The 23506-nt window shown below is 41.3% G+C and overlaps 1 protein-coding gene across 1 annotated transcript in view; it reads right to left on the bottom strand.

The window, feature by feature from the left end:
- dchs2 (dachsous cadherin-related 2) overlaps window positions 1–23506 on the bottom strand; it is a 42848-nt gene that overhangs the window by 16525 nt on the left and 2817 nt on the right. Inside the window, 18 exon segments of the mRNA XM_034187770.1 lie at window positions 412–546; window positions 6927–7166; window positions 7282–7353; window positions 7356–8130; window positions 8507–8664; window positions 8796–8895; window positions 10291–10478; window positions 10579–10795; window positions 10797–10910; window positions 10913–11202; window positions 11205–11462; window positions 11465–11536; window positions 11539–11592; window positions 13593–13629; window positions 13632–13781; window positions 13784–13833; window positions 16569–16800; window positions 16912–17103. Of these exon segments, the coding sequence (XP_034043661.1) occupies window positions 412–546; window positions 6927–7166; window positions 7282–7353; window positions 7356–8130; window positions 8507–8664; window positions 8796–8895; window positions 10291–10478; window positions 10579–10795; window positions 10797–10910; window positions 10913–11202; window positions 11205–11462; window positions 11465–11536; window positions 11539–11592; window positions 13593–13629; window positions 13632–13781; window positions 13784–13833; window positions 16569–16800; window positions 16912–17103 (3334 nt within the window).

Below are 23506 nucleotides of genomic sequence, written 5' to 3' on the forward strand. Positions count from 1 at the left end.
CGTGACATCACCCACTGGTTTTCTGGAGACCCGGAGCAGCCGATATGAAGACCCTATCACATTTTTAATGCAGTCCATGTCCATCTGTATCATATTACATCCAGTATGTTGTCCGTTTAATGTTTGTCCATCTTGCTTATTTTTGGAATGTAAAAGTCCTTGTGTTAAGTAACAGAACAGGCTGTGGTGTGCACATGTGCTACAATGAGTTCCTGTCTGTTGCTTAACTCATCCGTTGTCAGAAAGTGAGTTTCACATACAGAATAAAGGTGCAACATATACTCTGGTGAGACTTTTACCCCAGAAAATATGGTACTTGATTTCATTAAAAAAAAAAAAAAAAAAAAGAATCACAAAACCCCACAATCTGACTGAAGGAAACATGTAGTTTTGTCTGGTCATGTGTGATACCTCTGAGAGTGAAATGCTGCTGCTGCTCTCTGTCCAGGTTAGAGGTCGTGGTGATAAGACCAGTATGAGGGTCGACACTGAAGAGGTCATAGCCAGGGCCAGGCAGCAGACTGTACCACACCACAGCCCTCTCTCCTGGGAACGGAAGCACATGGTAAAACATTTCAGCTGCTCTACAGGGTGAGGAAATCTGCTGGAATGGAAACTGTGCCAACAGGGAGTTACGATAGCAGTTATGAGTATTGATGAGGCAGGTTATCAGATTCTACCATTTTCTGAAGGAAGAGAAAAAAAAATGTACTCAATTCCTAAAACATTAACATTTTACATCAAAACTAAAATGCTTATTTCTGTGTTTGTTTTTTTAAACAAATAATTCAGGCCGTTTTGAATTCTACCTTTTAAATGTTGCATTAATGTTTGAGTTTAGCACCTTATTAGGTGATTTTGTGTTTATGGCAGCTGCCATTTCAGAAACGTCTTATCAGATGGCCGAACTGAAAAGAGGATTGTGAGTGTAAAACACCAGCTGTAATGCATCACATTTAAAAACCGACAGTGGCAGTTCTGACCTTTATCTGAACTCCTGTGCTGGGCTAATGTGGTAGTTTATTATTCTTATTTTTATGGCTCTGCTGTCTGTCCATTGGCAGCTAGATAAAAAGAATTTTGCATTAGAGTATCACCTCTATCACCCCTTTAATTAAAAACTGACTTCAGCATTATTTCATTCTGCTGTTTGCAGAAAGAGATTTACATCACCTCAGTTTGTTTCGGGTCTCGACAAAAATGCTATGATGCATGTCACGTGCAACAATTACCTGCGTCTTGAACTATAAGAAATTTAAAGAAAAACAAACTAGAATGTCACCAGTTTGACTGCATACCTACTCCAAAGCCCCAAACACCTACTATTACTACTACTACTAGTAGTAGTAGTCACTAGAGTCCTGCACAGGACTATATTCTTCATCCCACTCCCACAATGGGTGTGTTCAGTCCCACCCACACCTGTGAACACTGAGCGCACAACAATAGCGATGCATTGATTTTGTGTATTCTCCCATCCTGCGAGAGAAAACACGTCATTTAGGCTGTTAATAAAAAAAATTCATGGCATTGTTTGTTTCGTTGAATCGCCAGCCTGTATGTCTTTTGGCGCACTGATCAGGAATAGCATTACTATTTGGTTGTTTCTTTCTCTGTTCACTCCTATAACGGCCACTGCTACTGTTAAATTATTTAAGATGAAAGTAGTATGTGGACATGCATACTTTACACTATTCCCCTTTATTGACTGAGTCATCTTGTCACTTCTGTACCTGCAGTATTTTTAGCCACCTGTTCTTGTCCGCCGTGAATTTTTGACTGCCCGCCTCTGCAAGCTTTGCATTGGTAACCAATCCCAATGCAGCGCTCTCATAGTCCAGCCCAGTCTCATGTTTTTTTTTTTCGTGCTTATTATTCAAATTTCAGTGATGGGTTTTTTTTAAAACTCACTATTACTAACCCTACTCCTACCCCCAACCCTAACCACAACCCCCCCCCCCCCCCCCACCCCCGCTTCACTTTTAATTTCATGCAGCCATCACGGAATGTATTAGAATGAATTTGTGCTGCTGTGACGAAAATGAGCCGCTTTTCGTCACAGTATCACGAACCAATAAATTAATGTATATTTCGTGTTCCTGAATCATGACATGCCGTGAGACTGATAATTAAAATGATAAATTAAACTGATAATTCTTTCAAACGTGATCGCCACACTAAATCATTGTTTGAGGTACAGGTACATAATGTGGATGTGACAAATTTATTTTGCCTTTCTACATCACCACAGCATGGCCAAAATATTGATTTTCAGGTTTAATACTATTTTTTTTTTTTTTTTAAATATTGACTTGATTTTTGACAAAAAAATTTATAATGAGACGAACCATGGATCACACAAGAGTTGATCTGATCTGGCTCCACATCTGCCTCAAAAATGTTTTCTTCATCATCATCTTTCACATTGTGAGAAAGGTTTCTTTTGGTTGCTTTCTTTAACATTTTTGCCTCATGATGTCATGAAGACCAGATGGAGAAAAACATCAGAAGGCTTCCTCAGAAGGCACAAGCTATTGCTCTATTCTGGTTCAAGTCAAAAATATCTTTGAAACTCCAGTTATTCAAGTCTTGAAACCAGAACATTGACCTGAAAAAGTGAAATTGAGGACTTTTAAATTAATACAAAGCTTAACTACTCATTTATCTCCTACGCCTGCATCCAACACATGGAACGTTATGCAAACTACAAAACAATGATCATCTTAGGGGAGAGTTGGGGGAGAAAGCAGCTGAAGCGATAATCAAAAGAGAGTGGTAGTGGTGGGAGAACAGTCAGAGCTTCCAGACCAAGCGAGTTAAAGAGACGGATGAAAACACGGGTCTATTGGCACAGATGGCTTCCATTATAGAAATCATCATGAGAGGGGACCTTTCAAATCTCCCAGAGGAAATGTGTGTTTGCTGTTCTTAGACAATTCTCACCCACCAAGAATGTTACCCCAAATCCTTCACAGATCCTCCTGCTGCACACCTCCACCTCCAAAAGCCCAATAATGTCAACATGGGAAGATAATATGGGAATTTGTATATCTGTCCTTTGTGTCTTACAAGAAGTGTGTGTGTGTGTGTGTGTGTGTGTGTGTGTGTGTGTGTGTGTGTGTGTGCGTGTGTTTTCAGACTGAAAACACATGTTCTAGTGCTGCCACCTAGCTGTGTATAAGTGCACTGCCATCTCCAAGATACTAACATTTGCCAAATTGGTTCATTTTGAGAGGATTATTTGGACACTTTTTCCAAAATTCATTCAGCAAATAACTGAACTTGACAAGAAAGCTAAATATGAAGACTTTTTTGGACATGCATACTGTACAGTGTACTGAAAGGAGAGTAAAAAAAAAAAAATCACAGCCTTTAATGAAAAATTAATGATTCAAGGTTTGAATAAGCTTTTCCCCTCTTTCTTTGGTTGGCTGATGTGACCTGTATGTAACACACACACACACACACACACACACACACACACACACACACACACACACACACACACACACACACACACACACACACACACACACACACACACATATGTGACGCAAGTTTTCAATTTGGAGAATTATTTTATTACATTTTATTACTGTAATTATAAATTCACTGTAAAGGCTTTGGTTCATTTAGGTTCAAGTGTGTCAGAACAATGAATCATCTCCAGAGGCAGCTCCATCATTACTTTTTCAGAAGCACAGATCACTGTCTGAAGCAACTGAACAATTCCACAATATGATGGACTAAAAATGTGCAGAGCATCATGGGAAATTGTCCATCAGACACCCAGAAGAGCATGATCCACCATGTCACTATGTGTACAGAAAACGGAAGCAATTCTCAGCTGCAATTGCAAGTTATTTTGACAATTTTCATAACTTTTTGACAAATTCTGCAATAGTTTTCATTTGTGACTTTGCTTAGTATTATTCCCACCGGTCACACATCCACTCTGTTTGCTGGCTTTGCAGCCCATGCTGACATCGATGTCCACGCTGGAAATGCCTGTCGCGAGGGACAGTTAGCATCTCATTGTATAGTCGGAAAACACTGAACTGGTTTATGGATGGTGGCTGGTGTTGAAAGAGTGAATTATTTAAAGTGTAGGTGACACCACAAATGTGCACAAATAATCACTAAAAATGATGAAATGTTGATGCTGTTGTCCATGTTGCTGCTCTCACTTTTGTTCGGGGTTGCCACCGTGGATACAGCCTGATCCGCATTTGTATTTGGCACAAGATTTACGCCGGATGCCCTTCCTGACACAACTCCAGTGCAACCTGGAGAAACACACACAGCCGCTGGTGCTCCAAAGAGGTCTCCCATCCAAGTACTAACCAGATCCTGCACTGCTTAGCTTTTGAGATCTGATGGGATCAGGCTGACACAGAGCAGAACGATGAAATGGTGATAGTTTAAAAAAATCCTGGACACTAAAAGTCGATGATAAGTGCACAGGTGAAGGTTAAACAACAGCTGTCTGAAGGCTGCGCTCTATTTCAGCCCTCAGCCACGGCCATATTGTTGCTCGTCATCGGGAGAACGGGACCTGCTGATTCAAGCCCAAATCAATTGTAAACACAATGGAAGTCAAGCTGTTTTTGGATGATTTTTTTTTCTAGTGTGGAGCTTTTTTTTAAGTCCAGTCTGAAGGTGATTCTGAAGAATACAGCCTTATGGTTTTGAGCCTTATTTACACCACAATGAGCTAAACCTTGAAGTAAGACCTTCAGTCTGACAACAGTGACGATATTGGGAGAGTTCAGAACACAGAATGGTAATTATAAAATAAACAAAAAGATAATGCAGGCGATTTCAGCATGTAGGCGGAGATGATAACGTTTTTTCCCAGCTCTGTGGTCATAATCGACTGATAAAAATTTTTAAAGTTCTTTTTACTATTTTTGACATCAGAAAAAAGTGACGAGGAAGTGTGGATTTTTTACTTATGTTTTTTTTCTTAGAAACAGGTACATACACTTCAAATCTGAAAAATGACATGAGGGACTAAAAATATCAGCTATTTTTAAAATATTGTTTCCTTCAGTTAGTGTACTGTACGTTAGTAGCGTAACATGTTATTATTAAATATTAAAACCATTCACACAAGGAGTAAATAATATAGTCTTACCTGTCTGTTTCAGTGAGATCATCTTCAGTCTGATGAAAACTTATCCACCTTTACAAAATGTGTCTGAAACTAATTTAATTCCTTATGTCCTGGCTGAAGAAAAGTCCATTTGTCACAAGTTTGGTGCCAGGTTACAGCGCCGGCTGGAATCCCTTGATGGATCGAGTCTCCTCTGTGGGCGAAGCCTCCTCTTGTTCCACCGCGGGCGCTTTGCAACACAAGTTGAAAGACTCCTAGTCCTTCATCTGCTCATAATGTTTCAGTTTGCACGCAACAAAATTATCCAATGATCCACAAAACAATAAAATAATGTGAAAATACTCCGTTTTGCCTCCATGTCGAGTGGAGAAGCCGCAGGCACCGTGCGTGCATGCTTGTCAATATGTGTTCCACCTGCCAATCAAAAGGATTCTGCCGGCGAGAATTAACCATTCTGACACCAAAAACACCGTGCAGCCCCGACCCGAACCATTCGGTGGAAATGGGGCTGTCAGTAGCCTATAAAAATCCATAAATTAATCCATAAATTAATGGGTCTATTAAGATAATAGTTCCGGCACTGTTGCCATTTCCTCCTTCTTCTCCAGTGTCCAGAAATTCCTGGTTTTCAGTGAGGTGCAGTTCAAAATCTGAATATTTATCTCTTCAATAACTGTGCACCAGGAAAGGATAAATTTCAAACTGTTGTTTTAGTCTTAAATACTCAAAAAACATTACATATAGTGTCACCTACACTTTAACGCAGCATTTTGTTTCCATCAAAAGTGTGTGTGGAATATTTTGGGAGGAGTTTTGTTGTGTGGGTCGCTGAAGAGGAGGTACTGCTGGCCCACTACCAAAGGGCACCCTGCCTGAAGTGCGGGCTTCAGGCACGAGAGGGCGCTGCCGCCTCACAGGAACAGCCGGGGTGACAGCTGTCACTCATCAACTATGACAGCTGTCACCAATCACCAGGTCTTCAACCACACACACAAAAGCCGGACGGCATCTCCACCTCGTCGCCGAGATATCGTCGACCTCTACGGTAAACTCTCAGCCGTTTGACTGTGCCGTTACGCACGTGATTCCTTTTCTGAGTGTTTGCAGGAGTTGCTGTAGCTGCTGTCAGCTGGGTGCGGCGTTTTGTGGTTCCGTGAAAGAGTGACGTTCTTCACCCTCACGCCAAAACGCTAAGCAGCTCTTTGGCTCTGCACAACTGTGTTCTGTGTTAAAGGTGGAGGTGTTGTTTCCCACCTGGAATAATGACTTGCTGACTGTTTAGTGAGTGTATTGTCACACACTCATCACATCTGTTCTTCTGCCAGCAGTACCAGATCCGACAGTCGGAGACGGTGACCACCTGGGGACTCGGGACTTGGCGGCTCCAGTATCCTTCGGTTCAGTGGCAGTGGAAATCGTGTGGGATCCGGTTCTTCTCGGGACAGACGTCTCCTATCCTCGAGCCTACCCACACATCACCTTGTGTATTTTGATTGTGATCCAATTCTGCATTTGTCTGTATTCTCGGTGTGCATTTTCACAACAGTAAAGTGTTGTATTTTTGGCTCATTTATTGTCCGCTCATTTACGCCCCCTGTTGTGGGTCCGTGTCACTACACTTTCCCAACAAGTTTAAACCTGAAGTTCACCCCCTTAGCAACTCCTACAGGGAATATGAGAAGAGAATATCTCAAGAAACGTTGATGTATTTGTTTAGAATGTGTGGTGAAATAAATTAAGTCAATTTTCTTTGTCTGCTTTCTCTGAACTGTTCAAAAACAAGTTAGAATTTGACACAACAGTCTGTTACCTGAATCCATGTCTGTGGCAGAGACCTGGTCCACTGGTTCTCCGGGGTCCCTATTCTCCATTACGCTAACGTTGTAGACGGTTTGCTTGAAGATTGGTGAGTTGTCATTCACATCACTCACCTCTACCGTCAGTGTGTGAGCGGAGGAGAGTGATGGCAGGCCGCCATCTGCCGCATGGATGACCAGACGGTGGAAACGTTGCGTCTCGTAGTCCAAAGGAGTGGCGAGAAACAGAAGACCTGAAGAAGATGGAAGAGTTTCATGTAAATGGGCAAATGATTCAGATCATTTCTAAGCACCAGGACTTCAACTTATTTCATGAAAACGAGGCCATCTTTGGTGGATTAATCATACCAGTTTTCTCATCCAGGGTGAAGAATTCTTTCTCATTACCGGCAAGAATGGTGTAGGAGATATCACCATTTCCCCAAGATCCCCATCAATAGCGACAACGTGATGCAGCAGGCTCATGACCTCTGCATTCTCCACTACCTGCACAGTGTCAGATGATATAAACACGGGGCGGTTATCGTTCGTGTCCAGCAGGAAGACCTGAGCAGTCACAGATGTTTGTTTCTGGTCTTCCTCCCTCTTGGCCTGGTCGGTCACCGTTACAGTGAAGGCAAAGCTGGAAGTGGCCTCATGGTCTAATGGTGCCCTTACAGTCAGGATCCCTGTATGCGGGTCAATCTCAAAGGGGAAGAGTGGTGACGACTCACTGGGTCCTGCTGGGTCCTCAAAGGTCAAAGTGTAGTAGAGGGCACTGTTAGGTAAAGTTCCATCAGCATCCTTGGTGTGAAACGTGAATGCTCGTGCACCGAGAGCCGTGTCCTCCCTTAGTCCGAATGTCACGAGTTTATCAGGGAACCAGGGCGTGTGGTCATTGACGTCCTCCACCATCACAGTGACCAGCAAAGATATGTTCACTGTAGGAGAAACTCCTTCATCTTCAGCGCGGACGACCAGGAAGTACTGTATGGCCAACTCATAGTCCAGAGACTGACTGATGTAAATGTCACCAGAGGACCTGTCAACGCCAAAGTGAAGGCTCCCATCGCCCTCTGTGATTGAGTAATGGACTCTCCCTGTGTGTAAAATACTGGCAGAGCCAATAACTGCTCCAGGTTCTGCATCTTCTCTCACCGAAAAGCGCCTCACTGTTTGATAGTCCAAGTTGCCAGACTCAGCCTTTGATCCACAGACCTGTGGGCAAAATACAGCAAATCAAAGTACAAATATGAACAGCAATATGATTCAGAGAAGAATTTTAGTTAAAATCAGAAGGTCACATTGAGTGCAAACAAGGTCTCACAGAGCAAACAAAAATAACATTTTTTGAAGACCTGCCCTAAAATCTAAAGGTTATATGAAAGACTGCTGGGATAGGCTCCAGCCTCCCCGTGACTCTTGATTGGAATAAGTGGGTATCAAGAACGAACGTGTTCAAAAACTAAATCTTTGTCCGTGTGGAAGATGTGAGCAAGTAGCCACCAAGGCATCTGTGACAACTGTGAAGAAGTTACAGAGTTCTGTGGCTGTGACTGGAGAGTGTGTGCATACGGACAGTATGAATGTGTACCTGTACACGAACGAGTGCAGTGTCCTCCAGAGATGTGTGTCCACTGTCACGGGCAGTTACTTTCAGAGTGTAGTATGGTTCAAAGTCCTGCATGAAAAGAGCCGTTGTCCTGATGTCTCCACTTTTCCAGTCAATCTTAAAGTGTCCGGGATGGTCACCTTCTGGATCGAGTAAGAGAAGGTTTAACACACAGGTGGATATACACAGGAAGTAATCAGCAACTGGAACAGGACTGTACAGATTAAGGAGGCTGTACAAAATACTACATCACCAGAAAATCATAACTCACCTACATCCAGCAAGAAGATAACTGTTCCATTTTCACCAGCATCTGAGTCTTTGGCAAACACATTTGTCACCAAGGATCCTGTTGGTAGATCATCTCCAATCTGCAATAATAATAATAATAAGGTACAGGTAGAGTGGACTGCTACATTAAACTATCCAAAGAAATAGAACTAAATGATTTGAAAAGATACAGAGTTAAAAACAGGGCCTATATATATATATATAATATAATATATATATAATTATATATATATATATATATTATATATATGCAATAAGCTGTCTATGGTACTAATCAACTGTAAAAACATTAAAATAACGCCCTGAATTAATAAAATTCTAGTGTAAGTGTATTAAAATTAAATTAAAATTAACTAAAATAATTTAATTCAAATAACAAAGTGTACCCTGCCTATGACTGCTGGGATACGCTGTAGTGCTCCCCCCCCCCCCCCCCCCAGCCCTCAATTGGATTATTCAGATATATAATAAATTAACGATATGTCAGGTGGTATAGTGGGCTGCCACTAACCAAAGGCCCGGTGGGATGGGTCCTTGAGTGCTGATGATTGAGTAAGACTTTGAGCTCTTAATCTGCTCATCCTTAAAGCACACTGACCCCTTTGATTCAACACATGTGAGACGTGACATCTTTCTTTCTCTTCTTAAAATATCAAAGGCCTCGTCAGATCACTGGTGGGTTACAATAAAGGCCTCTTTGATTTAAGTAGACATAAATGGCAATTCTGGGAATATCCTACTTTTACAAAAACAAGGCACGGATCACTGGAAAGAAAAAAAATGTGAAAATGTTCACATTTGAGAAGCTACAACAAGTCAAGCTCGGATTTTCTTTGACATACTTATAAAAATATCTGATACACGTGGTGGCTCAGGGTGACTGGAGTCCTCGGAACCACTGCGATCTCAGTACCAGCGATATGATACGATCTCAGAACCAGTGCAGTCTTGGTACCACACGTATTAATGTCATATGTTTTGGTCCATATCTCCATTAATATTTGTCCTATCGTGCTAATTTTTTAACGTGTTCCTCATGTAATTCTCTTCAAGAATCATATATTGAATTTTATCGACAGCAGCACACTGAAAGGGGGCAAATAGTCCTGAAATTTCACTTTAACTGAGCCAGCCTGGCATAGATCACGGAACTGATATTCACTGTATAGTGAATGTTACCATGTAGATAGCATGTACAGTACACTGACAACAGGATTTAGACTTTATATATCAGAACACAATATAAAATCACACTGTTTTAGCAGCCGGCCAGCCCCCGCTGCTCAATGACACCTCTGCAATGCCTCAGAGAGCACAAAATTACTCCTTTTTTGGAACCTTAACATTAACACATGTGGTACCAAGATCGTGTTGCTTCTGTGACTGTCTCCCTACTGCTGGTCCAGAGTTCGCGTAGTTGCAAGGTCTCTAGAAGTCATGGCTCAGTGTGAAGGTAAAATCCAAACGTATTTCACCTGAATGCTAAGCTCCTTGTTAGCAGGCAGGTGGGTAAATTGTGGCGCATTGTCGTTGATGTCTGTGACGAGGATGTGAACAGTTGCGGTGTTGTTGAGGCGAGGACGACCCTGATCTGTCACCATCACCTTCAAACAGTGTTGGCTGTGCCGCTCGCGGTCCAGCGCCACCCAGTTGATGATCTCCCCTGAAAACGCAGTAAAGGAAGACAAAGAAGAGGACCAATGCTGCCTGCTGAGGCATAACAAGTCCTTCACAGTAACATCTGAGATTTGTTGTTTTGTTACCCGTTTTTGCATTGATGCGAAAGAATTTCCCGTCCGACAGCAGGATGTAAGACAGCTGGCCGTTCATTCCAGAGTCTTTATCCGTGGCCTTGACTCTTCCCACCAAGCCGTGAGGTGACGTCCCCTCTGACACTGTGAAGTAGTAGCTGTTGCTGCTGAACATTGGGGTGTTGTCATTAATATCAAGCACTAGTACTTTGACAGACGCTGTCGCAGTACTGTTTGCCCTCCGTCGCCGTGGCGAACACTCTAAAATGAAAAATGTTGTCTGCCTCATAGTCCAGACTGCGGGAGAGATACAGCCACCCTGTTTTGGGGGTGAATCCGAAAGGGAAGCACTTGGGAATCCTCGTTCGGCCTCTATGGAGTAGGTGATACCCGCGTCAGAAGCTCCCCTGCTGCGGTGCGCCCTCATTTGGATGACCCGTGCGTCTTTCCGATAACCCTCTCCTATCTCCACTTGGTAGACCAGCATCTCGAATGCCAGGCTGTCTCCAGCAGTGGTGCAGTCGATGTTGACGGTGAGGGTCAGTGTGGAGCTGAGAGAAGGTTCTCCTTCATCTGTAGCCAAAATCTCAAGGGTGTAGCTGTGCTCCCCGTCTACATGCAAACTCTGATTTATGTCACGGTCCCAAGGTTGTTGTCAATAACAAATGTGCCATTTCTGTCCGTTTTGAGGGAGTAGCGCACCCTTCCATTGGCTCCACTGTCGGAGTCGTGTGCATGAGCTATGAAGAGCCCCGTTCCTGGAATCGTGCTTTGGGACACTGTGATTGTGTCAGTGACTTTCGGGAAAATGGGGGAATTATCGTTAATGTCAGCAATAGTGATGTTGACTTGGGTGGTGCTGTGAACAGGAGAGGTGCCGGTGTAGGTCTGGAGACCAGGAGGGCAAATGGGTGGGACTCATGGTCCAGGGGCTTGACGTTGGTGATCAGGCCAGATTGTGGATGAACAGAAACAAACCCTGAGGATCGCCAGAAGAAATCCGATAGGATACAGATTTGACAGAGTCTGTGAAGACCAAAAATGATAAATTGCAAGTTGAAGTGTATGGCAATGTTTCTGTTTTATATTTCAATAGAAATTCTTATACGGTATTCACCAGAGGTGGGACAAAGTCACCATCAAGTCATTATCAAGTCATGAATCAGGAAGACCCAAGTCAAGTCTGAAGTCATAATGACCACCAATTGTTTGCAAGCTGACTTGAGACTTGACTTGGGACTTGCAGATTGATGACTTGAGAATGACTTGACGGTGACTTCGTCCCACCTCTGCATTCACATGTTCACAGTACAATGAAAACCAGATGTGCTCAGCAGGGTTTTCCGTTTTACATAATACCAAGGCTGGGTTGGATTACTTTGAAAGAATACATGTGGAGTACATGTATGTATGTACATACATGTGGATTACTTGTATCTGATTACTTTTGGATTACATTTCAAAGTAATCCTACCCAACCTTGCATAATACACAGACTCGTAGCCTCTTATAGTTTTTAAAATTTCATGCTAGGTGTGCATCTGAAACAGTGGAAGGAAGACTAGAAGACTTGGTGGAACAAGATGTTCAGAAAACAATAAGGAGAAGAGGTTGGCAAGAAGAACTGAGATAGTTAGAGAGATGAAGAGAGGAGACAGGAGTGTTTAGTGAGCGCCTTGCATAGCAGCACCCTTACATCGTGTGTGAGTGTGTCTGTGTGCATGGGTGAATGTGGGGCATCACTGTAAAGTGCTTTGAGCTTCTGATTCAGATGGAAAAGCACTATATCAATGTCGCCCAGTCCATCCATACTGGTAATAGATTTTTCTTTTTATTAGATGTGTAGGGGAAGAACTAATTGAAACACATTTCGTTTAAAAAATCTGGAAACTGGCACACTTGCTAACTTACCAAACAAAACACTATAAATCTTTGTTCTATCCATAAACAGTACTTTGGAATACATCAATTTAAAAACAAAATGTAAAAACTAAAATGAATAAAAAATAATTAGTCATCTGCATATAAAAAAATTCCTAAAATGATGCCCTTTATCTTCACAGTAAAAGCTAATCTCTATACATGACACGAACAGCTGACGGTTCACAACCTTTGGGCACCAATGTATATTATTGTATACATGAAGGACAAACAATTAATTTGTATGAATTTCTGACAGGCATTTTGATTTTTTTTCTTTCCTGACAACATGTGAATGCAGCAGACTTTCTCTGCATGAACAAACAAACACCTACATTAGGAAACCGTGCAGGTCTGGAGGTCCCCTTAATCCAGTCAGTGTTTGTTGCATGCAACAATTACAGCAAACCTTAGGGGATCAGTTAAGCTTTGTGAAAAGCTTATCAGTGCCTGACTCCAGTCAACAGCCTCAGTTCTTTTGTTTCCACGTTAAGCTCAAGCGATAATCCGTTAATTATCTAGACAACCTTAAATACTGTCTGCTGGTGTTGAGCGATTTAACTGTTAAAGGAAGCACTGGTAACACATTGGATGAATGGACATAAATGGTGAAATTGTTCCTATGGTGCCTGTGATGTCATAAGCCACTCCCCCAGGCAGATTTTTGAATGGGTTATATCATCTTCATGAAGGCGTCTAATTATTTCCAGCGTGCACAATCACTGCCGACATCACTGTTGCAGTGATGCAAAGCTGACGTTAACCTACAATCTTGGTGAAAAAGGTACGTTCCCAACTACTGTCATTTAAAATCTTTCAGGCATTTCTGACGGTTTCTGTCTCGCAAACTCAGTTTGCTGCATTCACAATGAACCAACCAATCCCTGCCCGAGCTGAATTTGAATTGGCCAGTCAAAGTTAAAATAGGTCCTGGTTTGTTTTCTTCAGCTCAGGGAATTTTTTGTGTTTAAATTATAAATTATATTGTGTTGTCTTATCCCAAGGTTCTTGAAATGGAGCAAACATCTCCACCTGGTGGACATTTAGCATTAATGCAGTTTTTAATATTCTGAGAAATTTCATTTTGTTGAGAGGTAGTAATTTACCTGCTGGGTTGATGGCTTGCACCGTGCCCACGGAGGTGCACTTGAGGTGCCGTCCTCCAGCACTGTGAAGGTATAGCGTGATTTCTGAAACACAGCTGGGACCTGAGAGCTTCCTACGATGTTAACGGTGACCTCTGCAGGCCTCGCTGATGTCAGGCCATCGCCATCCCGTGCCGTCACAAAACACCTTCACACTGGTGCCGTCCCAGATAGATCAGGCTTGAAGTCAGGTACAGCGTCCCTGCAGGGATGGAAATGTAAACCTCATTGTTCTATGCTAGGGCTTGAGAAGTATTGTTGTGATTTGGACTGTCGCACTATCACTCTGTAATCATACTAGAATTTGAGAAACCTGTGTGTATTTATTCCACTACTCTTCCAAGGTCCTGAGACCAATTTCCACCAGACTTGCTGTGTGCATGTAGGTTGACCACATAACTTGTCATAAAGGAGCTTGTTTTGGCTGTTTTGGCAAGGGTCAGTTTATGGGGTCAAAAATCTGCCCAGGCTGCCCAGTAAGATCAGATGTTCCAAAGATCAATAATGGGGTCAAGGTCATTGTGTTACCAGTCAAAACTGAAGTTTCTCACTCTGATTTTAATCAAAATTAGCTCACATATGGAGGTGGGTTCAGAATTACCCAGCATGGTCAAATTTGCGAAGGTCTATCTTGGGGCAATGTGATGTCTGCCTATGTGTCTGTTGGCTGACTCCAAGGTCATTTTGCTGATTTTTACCAAAAGTTGACTTCAAAATTGCCCGTAAAGACTCAGTTTAACCAGAAGTAAAATAATTTAATTTTGGTTTAAACTGAGTCAACAGTTTAAAACAGCCATAGGTCACTCATTTGGGTGAAGGTCAAGGTTATTGGGCTCAAATGTCAGATTGCGTAGCGTTTACTGTCTTCACGCATGTTGATAATTTACTTAATATGCCAACTGAAGGCCTAACAGCCATCTGATAGATGTTTCCTTCTCATCATTAAACATTTTCAGCAAACTAACTGAATTGTTGAGTCCTTAACAACAGAGGGTTTGATCTATGTTAATCTTACAGTTCCACTGACAGCAACAACAAGAGCTTCTTATGCTTTCTGTCGTATTCTACTTGCAAAAGGAATCAATTCCAACTTCTTCAAACACACTAGCTATGAAATGGTTTGAACTGTTTTCTGCATTTATTTGAATAAATCGTGGCTGAACGTGAGCGCTGTCCTAACCCGTGTTTATATTAAGCTGCTTTCTGTCCAGTGACACTGACGTTACATCACAGGGGTTTACACCAAGTAAGCAACTGTTAATCCCAGAATGCTGGGACGGCCTGATACACAACCTTCATCAACACTGGGATCTTCTGTAGCTGAGTGGCATGAGTGCCTGAAACTCAGCAAATCATTTATTTTAACACACAAAGGGTAATAGTCACATATTTATAGGAATTGTTTCTAACAGTGGTCTCTGTTAATGGTGTTTGGCGTTGATCTGATTACGACTTTTATTGGCTATTAAATATAAAGAGGCTTAGACGAGTTTAAGAATACTTAGAGGAGATGAACAACGTTCAAGAAAATAGCCCACAATTTGCTTTAAAATCTATATAGTAATGTTGGTGCAGATTCAGGAATTTTACACCTACTGTTCATATTTGGCAAAGGTCATTAAGGTGATTTGTGCCTCTGTACATCACCCATAATAGAGTTGAAACTTCATGATGTGCTTGTAATGTAATTAAGCTTTAATTCAAGGGGTTTGAGAAAAGTGTCATATTAGCGTTTTAGGAATTGCAACCATTTTTATAAACACTCTCTCCATTTTCAGAGTCCATAAGTAATTGGCCAAATTAAATATAGCTGTTATTTTCATACTTATCATCACTTCCACAGCCACTTTCCTTTTAAACAAGTCCTTGGATGACTACATGAACACACTCCTGGATGTGTCTCAGATGTTTTTTTACGTCTGTCAATAGAAATACAGGCAGTATGGCACTTGATGGCAAAGCTGTTATTGGACACAATAATGAGATCCAAATCCAGTGTGGTCTGTTTAAATGCACATCAGACGCAATGCTGGGTGCAAAGGGATTTAATTTACCGTGTTCATTGGATATGGGCATGTTTTAATCTGAACATATAACCAATCAGTACTGCACCTCTTTCCCCGCACACAGCGCTGTGGTATTGAGAAAGCAATGCCAGGATTCTGTCCAGTTAACAAGTTGGCACCAACCTGCCAGAGTGGACAGTGGCCACCAAGCTCCCTGAGGTGAGCATAAAGCAACAATGTGAGGTTTTTGTTTTGCTCTTTATTTTATGGTTGTTTGAATTCACATTTATCATCTGTTTTATGGTATATAATGTCAGCACTTGTCTGGAGAGGAGAGGTGTCCCGCACAATATCACTTCACATCGCAGAGGTTGATGCTAAATATGCATATCAATGAGAAGCCACAGCTTTAAATGTGGCTACATATCAGTACATTACTGGCCATAATATACCATCATACTAATATACCAATACACCATTGTGGGTGACTGGTTGGTGAATATGTCCAGACAAGCACATATGAATGTGTGTTATGAACCTGCTTATGTAAAGTGTGTCTGAGTGTTGCCCCAACAGAGCTAGACTGTGCTGGACTTGAGATGTTTTCCTGTCTACGATGAAAATGCATTCTGGTTATGGATGATAGTGATGCACGGATTCTGCACCTGACTGCACCACATTTTTAGACCACATGCCCACACTGGCACAAGGGCATTGTGATTTAGAGGATGCAGATGTAAACAGTGCCAAGAGGTGGACACTAGAAATGCCACCTGCATGTGCTGTACACTAGTTTGTGGCGGGTCAAAGACAGGACCCAGAGTGTTCAGCCTGAGCAGAGGTACTCATCTACTGGTGCCATTCTAGGGTGCTTCTTTAGAATACTGAACAAACCATCAGAACATCTTCAGAACATCTTCAGCGTGCCCACCTGTTTGTTTGACTACAGCAAACAAAGCAGAGCGATCACCGGGAATGATACTGTAACTGATGAGTCCAAATTGGCCAGAATCCGGGTCTGTAGCGATGATGTTGAGGATTTCTGTCCCAGGTTGTGCGTGGCTGCTGATACTGATGGCGTACTGCGCAGGGTTGAAAACTGGAGCGTTGTCATTGAGATCTTCTACCTCAATGTGCACGTAGGTGTGTGCACTCAGGCCTTCCTGATAGTCAAGAACCAACAAACAGGATGTTATTCTGAGTAAATATTAATTAAATATTTAATGTCCTGCACAAACATTAAAGCTCAACATTAATAAATGACGTTAACTGACTGGATCTTCAGCTTTGACCAGAACATCATGGAAAGTGTGTCCCGTGTCTCTGTCAATGTCCTGTGAGATGCATAGCTGTCCGGTCTGTGGCTGGATCTCAAAGAGCGGGTGTTCGTCCTGTGTGTCAAAGCCGTCAGACAGAGAGTAACGCAGCGTACCGAACTCAGGGCTGTCGGCATCCGTGGCAACAACCTGAAAGAGTCAACACAACTCCTGGTAAGTAACTACAGCAATATTTTAACCATCTGAGGAGCGGTACCTGAAGTCATTGTATGCAACTATGATAATTTCACAGACCTTGTTAGAAGAATTACACCAAAAAATCAGAATGAAAAGTGATGAAATTTGCTGGCTATATGTATAATTTTGGTATGACATGGTGTGTGACATACGTAAGAGACCCAAATCTCGTCTGCTGGTGCCTCTGTGAGACACGCCCACTGTGGTACCCATCATGCCCATAATAGTCTCCAGTAGAGTGCCTTGATTAGAGAGAGTGGTGACATGACAAGTCAAAGAAAATCGGCCACGTGACTCAAGGTGCCATCTTGGGGCAAAAATAGCGTTGGCTGTTAATGTGTCTGCATGCAAATCCAGCTATTTTCTTTATTATTCACTGAAAATGACGGTTGTTGTGCATTTGGATGCACAAATAGTCACACAAGGCCTTCAAGATGTATAGATTCCCTTCAGATCCAAACAGAAGAAAAATTTGGGAAAATAAATTCAGCCGTGTGGGATGGAAGCCGACATCATCATCAAAGCTTTGCGAGGTAAATTTATTGTTCAGTCCATGTACAGTAAAACTCAGTAAACCATCATGGTATAAACCCGATATTCGCAGTCACTGGACAAAAAAAAAAAGTCCAAAGTTTTTTGTATTGTTTTCCATGTAATAAACACCGTATATAACAGATTTTGTACAGCGTATTTTTTGTTCACTTCGGATAGAATGTCCCGTCCGATCGCAGTGTATTTCCATTAAAACTCTGAGCAGTGTGGACGTGCAGAGGTACAAATTAAAGTTCAGCACGACACTCGCAGATTTGTGGACAGTGGGAGAGGAATCATTTCTGTGATTAAAAGTCTGACCGTTTAGTTTTTTCAAATGGTTTCAGGACTTGGACCCTGTTAAATCAGACACAAAAGGCTGTGTAAATTTGACACTTTTCTGCTTTTAATCCTTCGTCTGCCATCATATTATATAGCACGAACGCTGATAAGGTGGATCAGAAAAGCCTGCATCACATTAACAGCACAAAGAGGAAAATGTACAGCTTACCTTTGATTTGGAGGTGATGATTGTAGACAAGAAAAGCTTGTTGAGGGTCAAATTAGTCCATAATAAAGTATAATCCAGAGAGGGAAAACTTTAAAACTGTCACGCACGTCATTGCATGACACGGAATAACAGAGCAGCAGCTGTATAAATCAGGCTTTAAATTAATTAAATAAATCATCATAAATTGTAAATTTATATAAATTTGATAGCGTAACTATTTGATATTTATTTTAATAGCTCCTGTACCTGGATGAGGTGCTGTATGTGGTTAATGATTTAAAAAATGTTGAAAACAAAAAAAGTCCATTCAGTAGTTCAGCCAGTTGGAACCAAAATGACGCCATGTTCTGAGTTGACGCCACTCTCCAATCAAGGCACTCTAGGCTCCAGCACTCTCCCTCCCTGCCACCGCCTAACCCTTAATTGGAGTAAGCAGGTATAGAGTATGAATGCATGAATGTTACAGTGAAACACAGCGCCCCCATCAGATGAATATTTGCTACTAACAGTCTTTGCACAGAGCATCGGGACATCAGAGCTCAGACGTTTGCTATTTTTGTAATCCTGACCCTTAACCCAGGCGTTATTCATCTAAAGAAGATGAACATAATAAAATAATAAAAGTCCACAACTGAGATGAGGCATGGCAGGGGGTGGCACATAAGGTCAAAGTAAAAGTAAAAAAGAAAAAGAAAAACAAGCTTTAGATCTGATTGTGTCTCAGTGTGCACATGACCAGTCCATAAGAGTGGTTAATGTCTGACATTTATGGACGGGAATAAAGTCTGATTACACAACACACACTCATAGATTCTTATGTGTATGCATCACATTTATGCAGATAGAAGTTCATGGCTGTCAAAAAAAAATTAATGTGCAACATTTTGGGTTCTTGTTGAAATTGTGATTAGATGCAGTTATTCATTCATTCATTCATTCATTCATCTTCCTTCTTCTTAGTCCATTTAAGGGTTGCGGGGAGCTGGAGCTTATTCCCAGCAGCCATAGAGCGTGAGGCGGGCACACCCAGGACAGGACGCCAGTCTGTCGCAGGGCCACAAACAGACAAACAAACACAGACACCACACACACACCCACACAACACACACACACAAACACACCACACCACACACAACACACACACACCACACAACACACAACACACACACACACACCGACAATTTAAAGATCCCAGTCCACCTAACCGCATGTCTTTGGATGTGGGGAGGAAACTGGAGCACCCGGAGGAAACCCACGCAAACACGGGGAGAACATGCAAACTCCACACAGAAAGGCCACGGGAATTGAACCCACAACCTTCTCGCTGTAAGACAACAGTGCTAACCACTAAGCCACTGTGCTTATTTATATATGACATATTTTAATGGCAGCAGTTTATCATAAATACTGTGTATGTTTTTAAGTAATACTTAAAAAAATCATAGTTGTAATGTTACAGTAAAAATTGGAACAAGGGGGCTGAATGTATTTTGATTCTAAATTAATGTCCGCCTTGAAAGGCATTTAATGAATAATTAAACATATTAATCTCTATCCACATTTCAAAATAAACATTTTCTATTTAAATTAATTACTTATTTATTGGAAATGGTAAACAATAAGGTAATTACTTCAAAAGTTTTAAAATGAGGGTTGTGATGGAACATTTTATTTTCTAGCTGTCAAAACCTTACTGTTGTGATAGTGGTTTAGTGTTTTCAGTACCAGTCAAAAGTCTGGACTCATAAGTGTGTTCAAACTTTTGACTTGTACTGTATGTGTTAATTTGTTCTTGGTAGCATGCGTCATGACCGGTGTCGTTCATGTTTAACATCAAACGAGATTAATGCTAACAGTTAGCATTAACTGTTTGTAGTAACATATGCATTCACACATTATTAGTTAGCATATGTGGTGACAGTAACTGTGGTTGACAATAACTGTGTCTAACACTCAATATCAAATGATGTTGACGCTAACCATGGGGGTTAACCACGGTTATCGTTAACATTGTGTTCATGCATTAGTGGTTAGCATGTGGTGACAGTAAATTGACACTAAGTGTATAACACTAAGTATCAAATGACGTTAACGCTAACCATTGGGGTTAATCACGGTTAGCCATATCATATGTGTTCAGGCTTTAGTGGTTAGTCTATGTGGTGACAGTAACTGTGGTTGACAGTAACGGTGTCTATCACTCATGATATCAAATGAAGTTAAGTCTAGACATTAGCGTTAATCACAGATAGCATTTCACCAAATATGCAAATTTCCAGCAAATTACCATGTATGCTAATGGTAACTGTGGGTTAGCATCTACAAGTATATATTAATAGCCAAGTGACCTCTGTGTATGTGTACGCGTGCATGCATGCATGCATGCCTGCATGCGTGTGTATAACTTTGCCCACAGAGACGTTGGGGAGAGCTGACATTTGCCGCCTGGTATGCTTATGCGTTTTGGGACAAGGATGAACACCGTGAAAACGGAATGTTGATAGGACTAATATTTTTGGAGACATTATGGATATTAGCTAACAGTGAACAATGGACACTGATAATTAAATTCTGGATTCACGTCATTCCAGCAGGGGACAATAAATCATCTATATATTAAAAAGTGGCCTCTGTGTACGTGTATGCTTGTGTATACCTTTGATCACGGACAAACTGGGGAGAGCTAACATTTGCCATTTGATATGCTTATGTATTTTGGATCAAGGATGCCGCCAAAACAGAATGTTGAAAGGACTAATATTTTTGGATAAATTATGGATATTATGTAACAACAATAATGGATATTGATCATTACATTCCGGACTCACACACCATTCCAAATCATTATACAAACTTTGCATAATTTATTACCACCCTTAAAAAATGTCACCTACCTATTTTATAAATACTACCCAATCTAGAGCCCATGGATCCCCACGGGCAACATGCTAGTTGACTTTAATGTGACCTGCCAGTAGTCAAACACTCCATGTTGACATAATCTATAACTTAAATCTGGAAATTCTGATCTCTGTTAATAAAGTTGAAATTCAAGTTTGTAACAGTTGTGCAAGAACTTCAAATCATGAAATGTTTCACAGCAGTTGAAAGCTTTAAAATGGCCATTTCACTTTGTTTACATCCTGAATTCAATGTGTGGATTTCACTTCTGATCGTTCAGTCCAGCAACACCTCTTTATATTTCCATATTAACATTACACAACAACATATTTATGGTGCTATTAAATTTTTGTCCAGATATAGCTGGCCATAGTTCTTGTACCACTAATAAATCAGCAATTATAAAATAGGTTACTAGTGTTATTTGTTTTTCTTTGCTAGTTTGAGCATACGACAGATTTTGTAGCTCTCTGTCTCAAAAATTACACACTAGTCAAAGGCGACATGATAACTCAGGCTTGTTTGGCAACAATATTTTAATATGAGTAGGGTTGTAAAAAAGTGAACTTATCCTTTAATGTGGCTTCTTGTGTAAGCTGGACTTTGTTCCAGGCTGCAGGCGTGTGGTACCAGCCATCACATCGGCCATTAAAGCCATGCTGTCAAAGTACATTTGGAAGAAGAACACTGGTGTTTTGTCCATGCAGACTGAAGGCCACATTTGTCTTCCAAGGCACAAAACACAGAGGTCAACTGTCTGACTCAGACACAAACGTGCACCTTCCTTTGCAACATGGCGCCATAAAACTCAGAAAACTATCAAGTTCAGATGATGTCATCAGTGCTTCCCAAACGACATCATGTGTTCCTCCTTCATACTGACGCCTGGTCACGTAAACAATCATTAGCGGCTATATTTGTTCATTTGTCCACCAACATGCCTCAGAACCTGCAAATGAAACTAAACCAAACCGACACAGGACATTGACAAATGGAAAAATCCACTTTTTTTTCAGTGTCTTACAGTTACCTATTTTCAATAAAACTAAAAGGTTGACATTCAACCAAATGCTTCTGGTACTTTGGGTTCTGTGGTGCCAAAACACAGATTTGACCATTAACCTTCACCACACTTCCCCTACCTGAAAAATAACTGAATAAGCAATTTTAACTTATTGAACTTATAGAGCACCAAATCACAACAGTGTCACCTCAAGACACTTCACTGGAAACAACTAAAAAAACTCAAAACAAATTCATCCAAAATATCAAAGAGCATAATTCAGAGATAAAAAGCATAATAAAAAAGTAAAAATAATAAAAAGCATAGTAAAACATTATGTTAATCATATAAAATAGAAAACAAATGTGTCTTCAATCACGACTTAAAAGTCTCAAAAGAGTCTAACGAGATCATTCCACAGGACCACAGCACGATAAGAGAAGGCTCTATTTGCTGCAGACTTTTTATCCCTATAGGGACACAAAGCAGTCCTGCGTCCTGTGAACGCAACGCCCTGGCCGGTACGAAGGGTTTAAGTAGATCTGCCAAATAGAGCAGTGCTAGTCCATGAACAATTTTATAGGCCAGCTGCAGGACCTTAAAATCTGATTTCACAGAGACAGGAAGCCAGTAAAGAGATGCCAAAATGGGTGTAATGTGGTCAAACTTTCTGCTTCGTGTCAAGAGTCTCATAGCAGCATTTTGAACCAATTGAAGACCCCTGATTCTGGACTGTGGCAACCCAGAAAATAAAACAATGCAATAATCCAATCTAGAAGAAACAAATGCATGAATCAGGGTCTCACAGACAGGATGGGACAAATCTTCGCTATATTACACAGATGGAAGAAAGCAGTCCTCATAATATCTCTAATGTGGAAGTCAAAAACAACGTAGGATCAAAACTACCCCAAGGTTCCTCACTTTGTCCACATGATGTATGACACAGGAACCTAGACTATGCGCTAGCTGGTCAAATCAAAGGCAATGTCTCGCTGGCCCAAGAACCATCATTTCAGTCTTATCAGAATTTAAAAGTAGGAAGTTTCTAGACATCCAACTTCTTACTGATGCAAGACAATCTTCTAAAGATTTTATGTGAGTGAGATTACGAACAGTTATCAGCATGTACAGTTGAGTATCATCAGCATAGCAATGAAAGGCAATCCCAATAAGCAGTATATGCCCCAGGGGTGCTATATAAAGGGAAAAAAGCAGGAGGCCTAAGACAGATCCCTGTGGAACCCCAAATTTCATGTCACTAAGGTTAGAGGTAGTGTTACTGTACAAAACACAATGAGAACGACTGTACAGGTAAGACGTCAACCACGCAAGTGCACTTCCAGTAATCCCAAAGTGATTCTCCAGCCTATCGAGTAAAATATGATGATCCACGGTATCAAACGCAG

Source organism: Thalassophryne amazonica, chromosome 15, assembly GCF_902500255.1.
Source record: "Thalassophryne amazonica chromosome 15, fThaAma1.1, whole genome shotgun sequence".
NCBI classification, from domain to species: Eukaryota; Metazoa; Chordata; class Actinopteri; order Batrachoidiformes; family Batrachoididae; genus Thalassophryne; species Thalassophryne amazonica.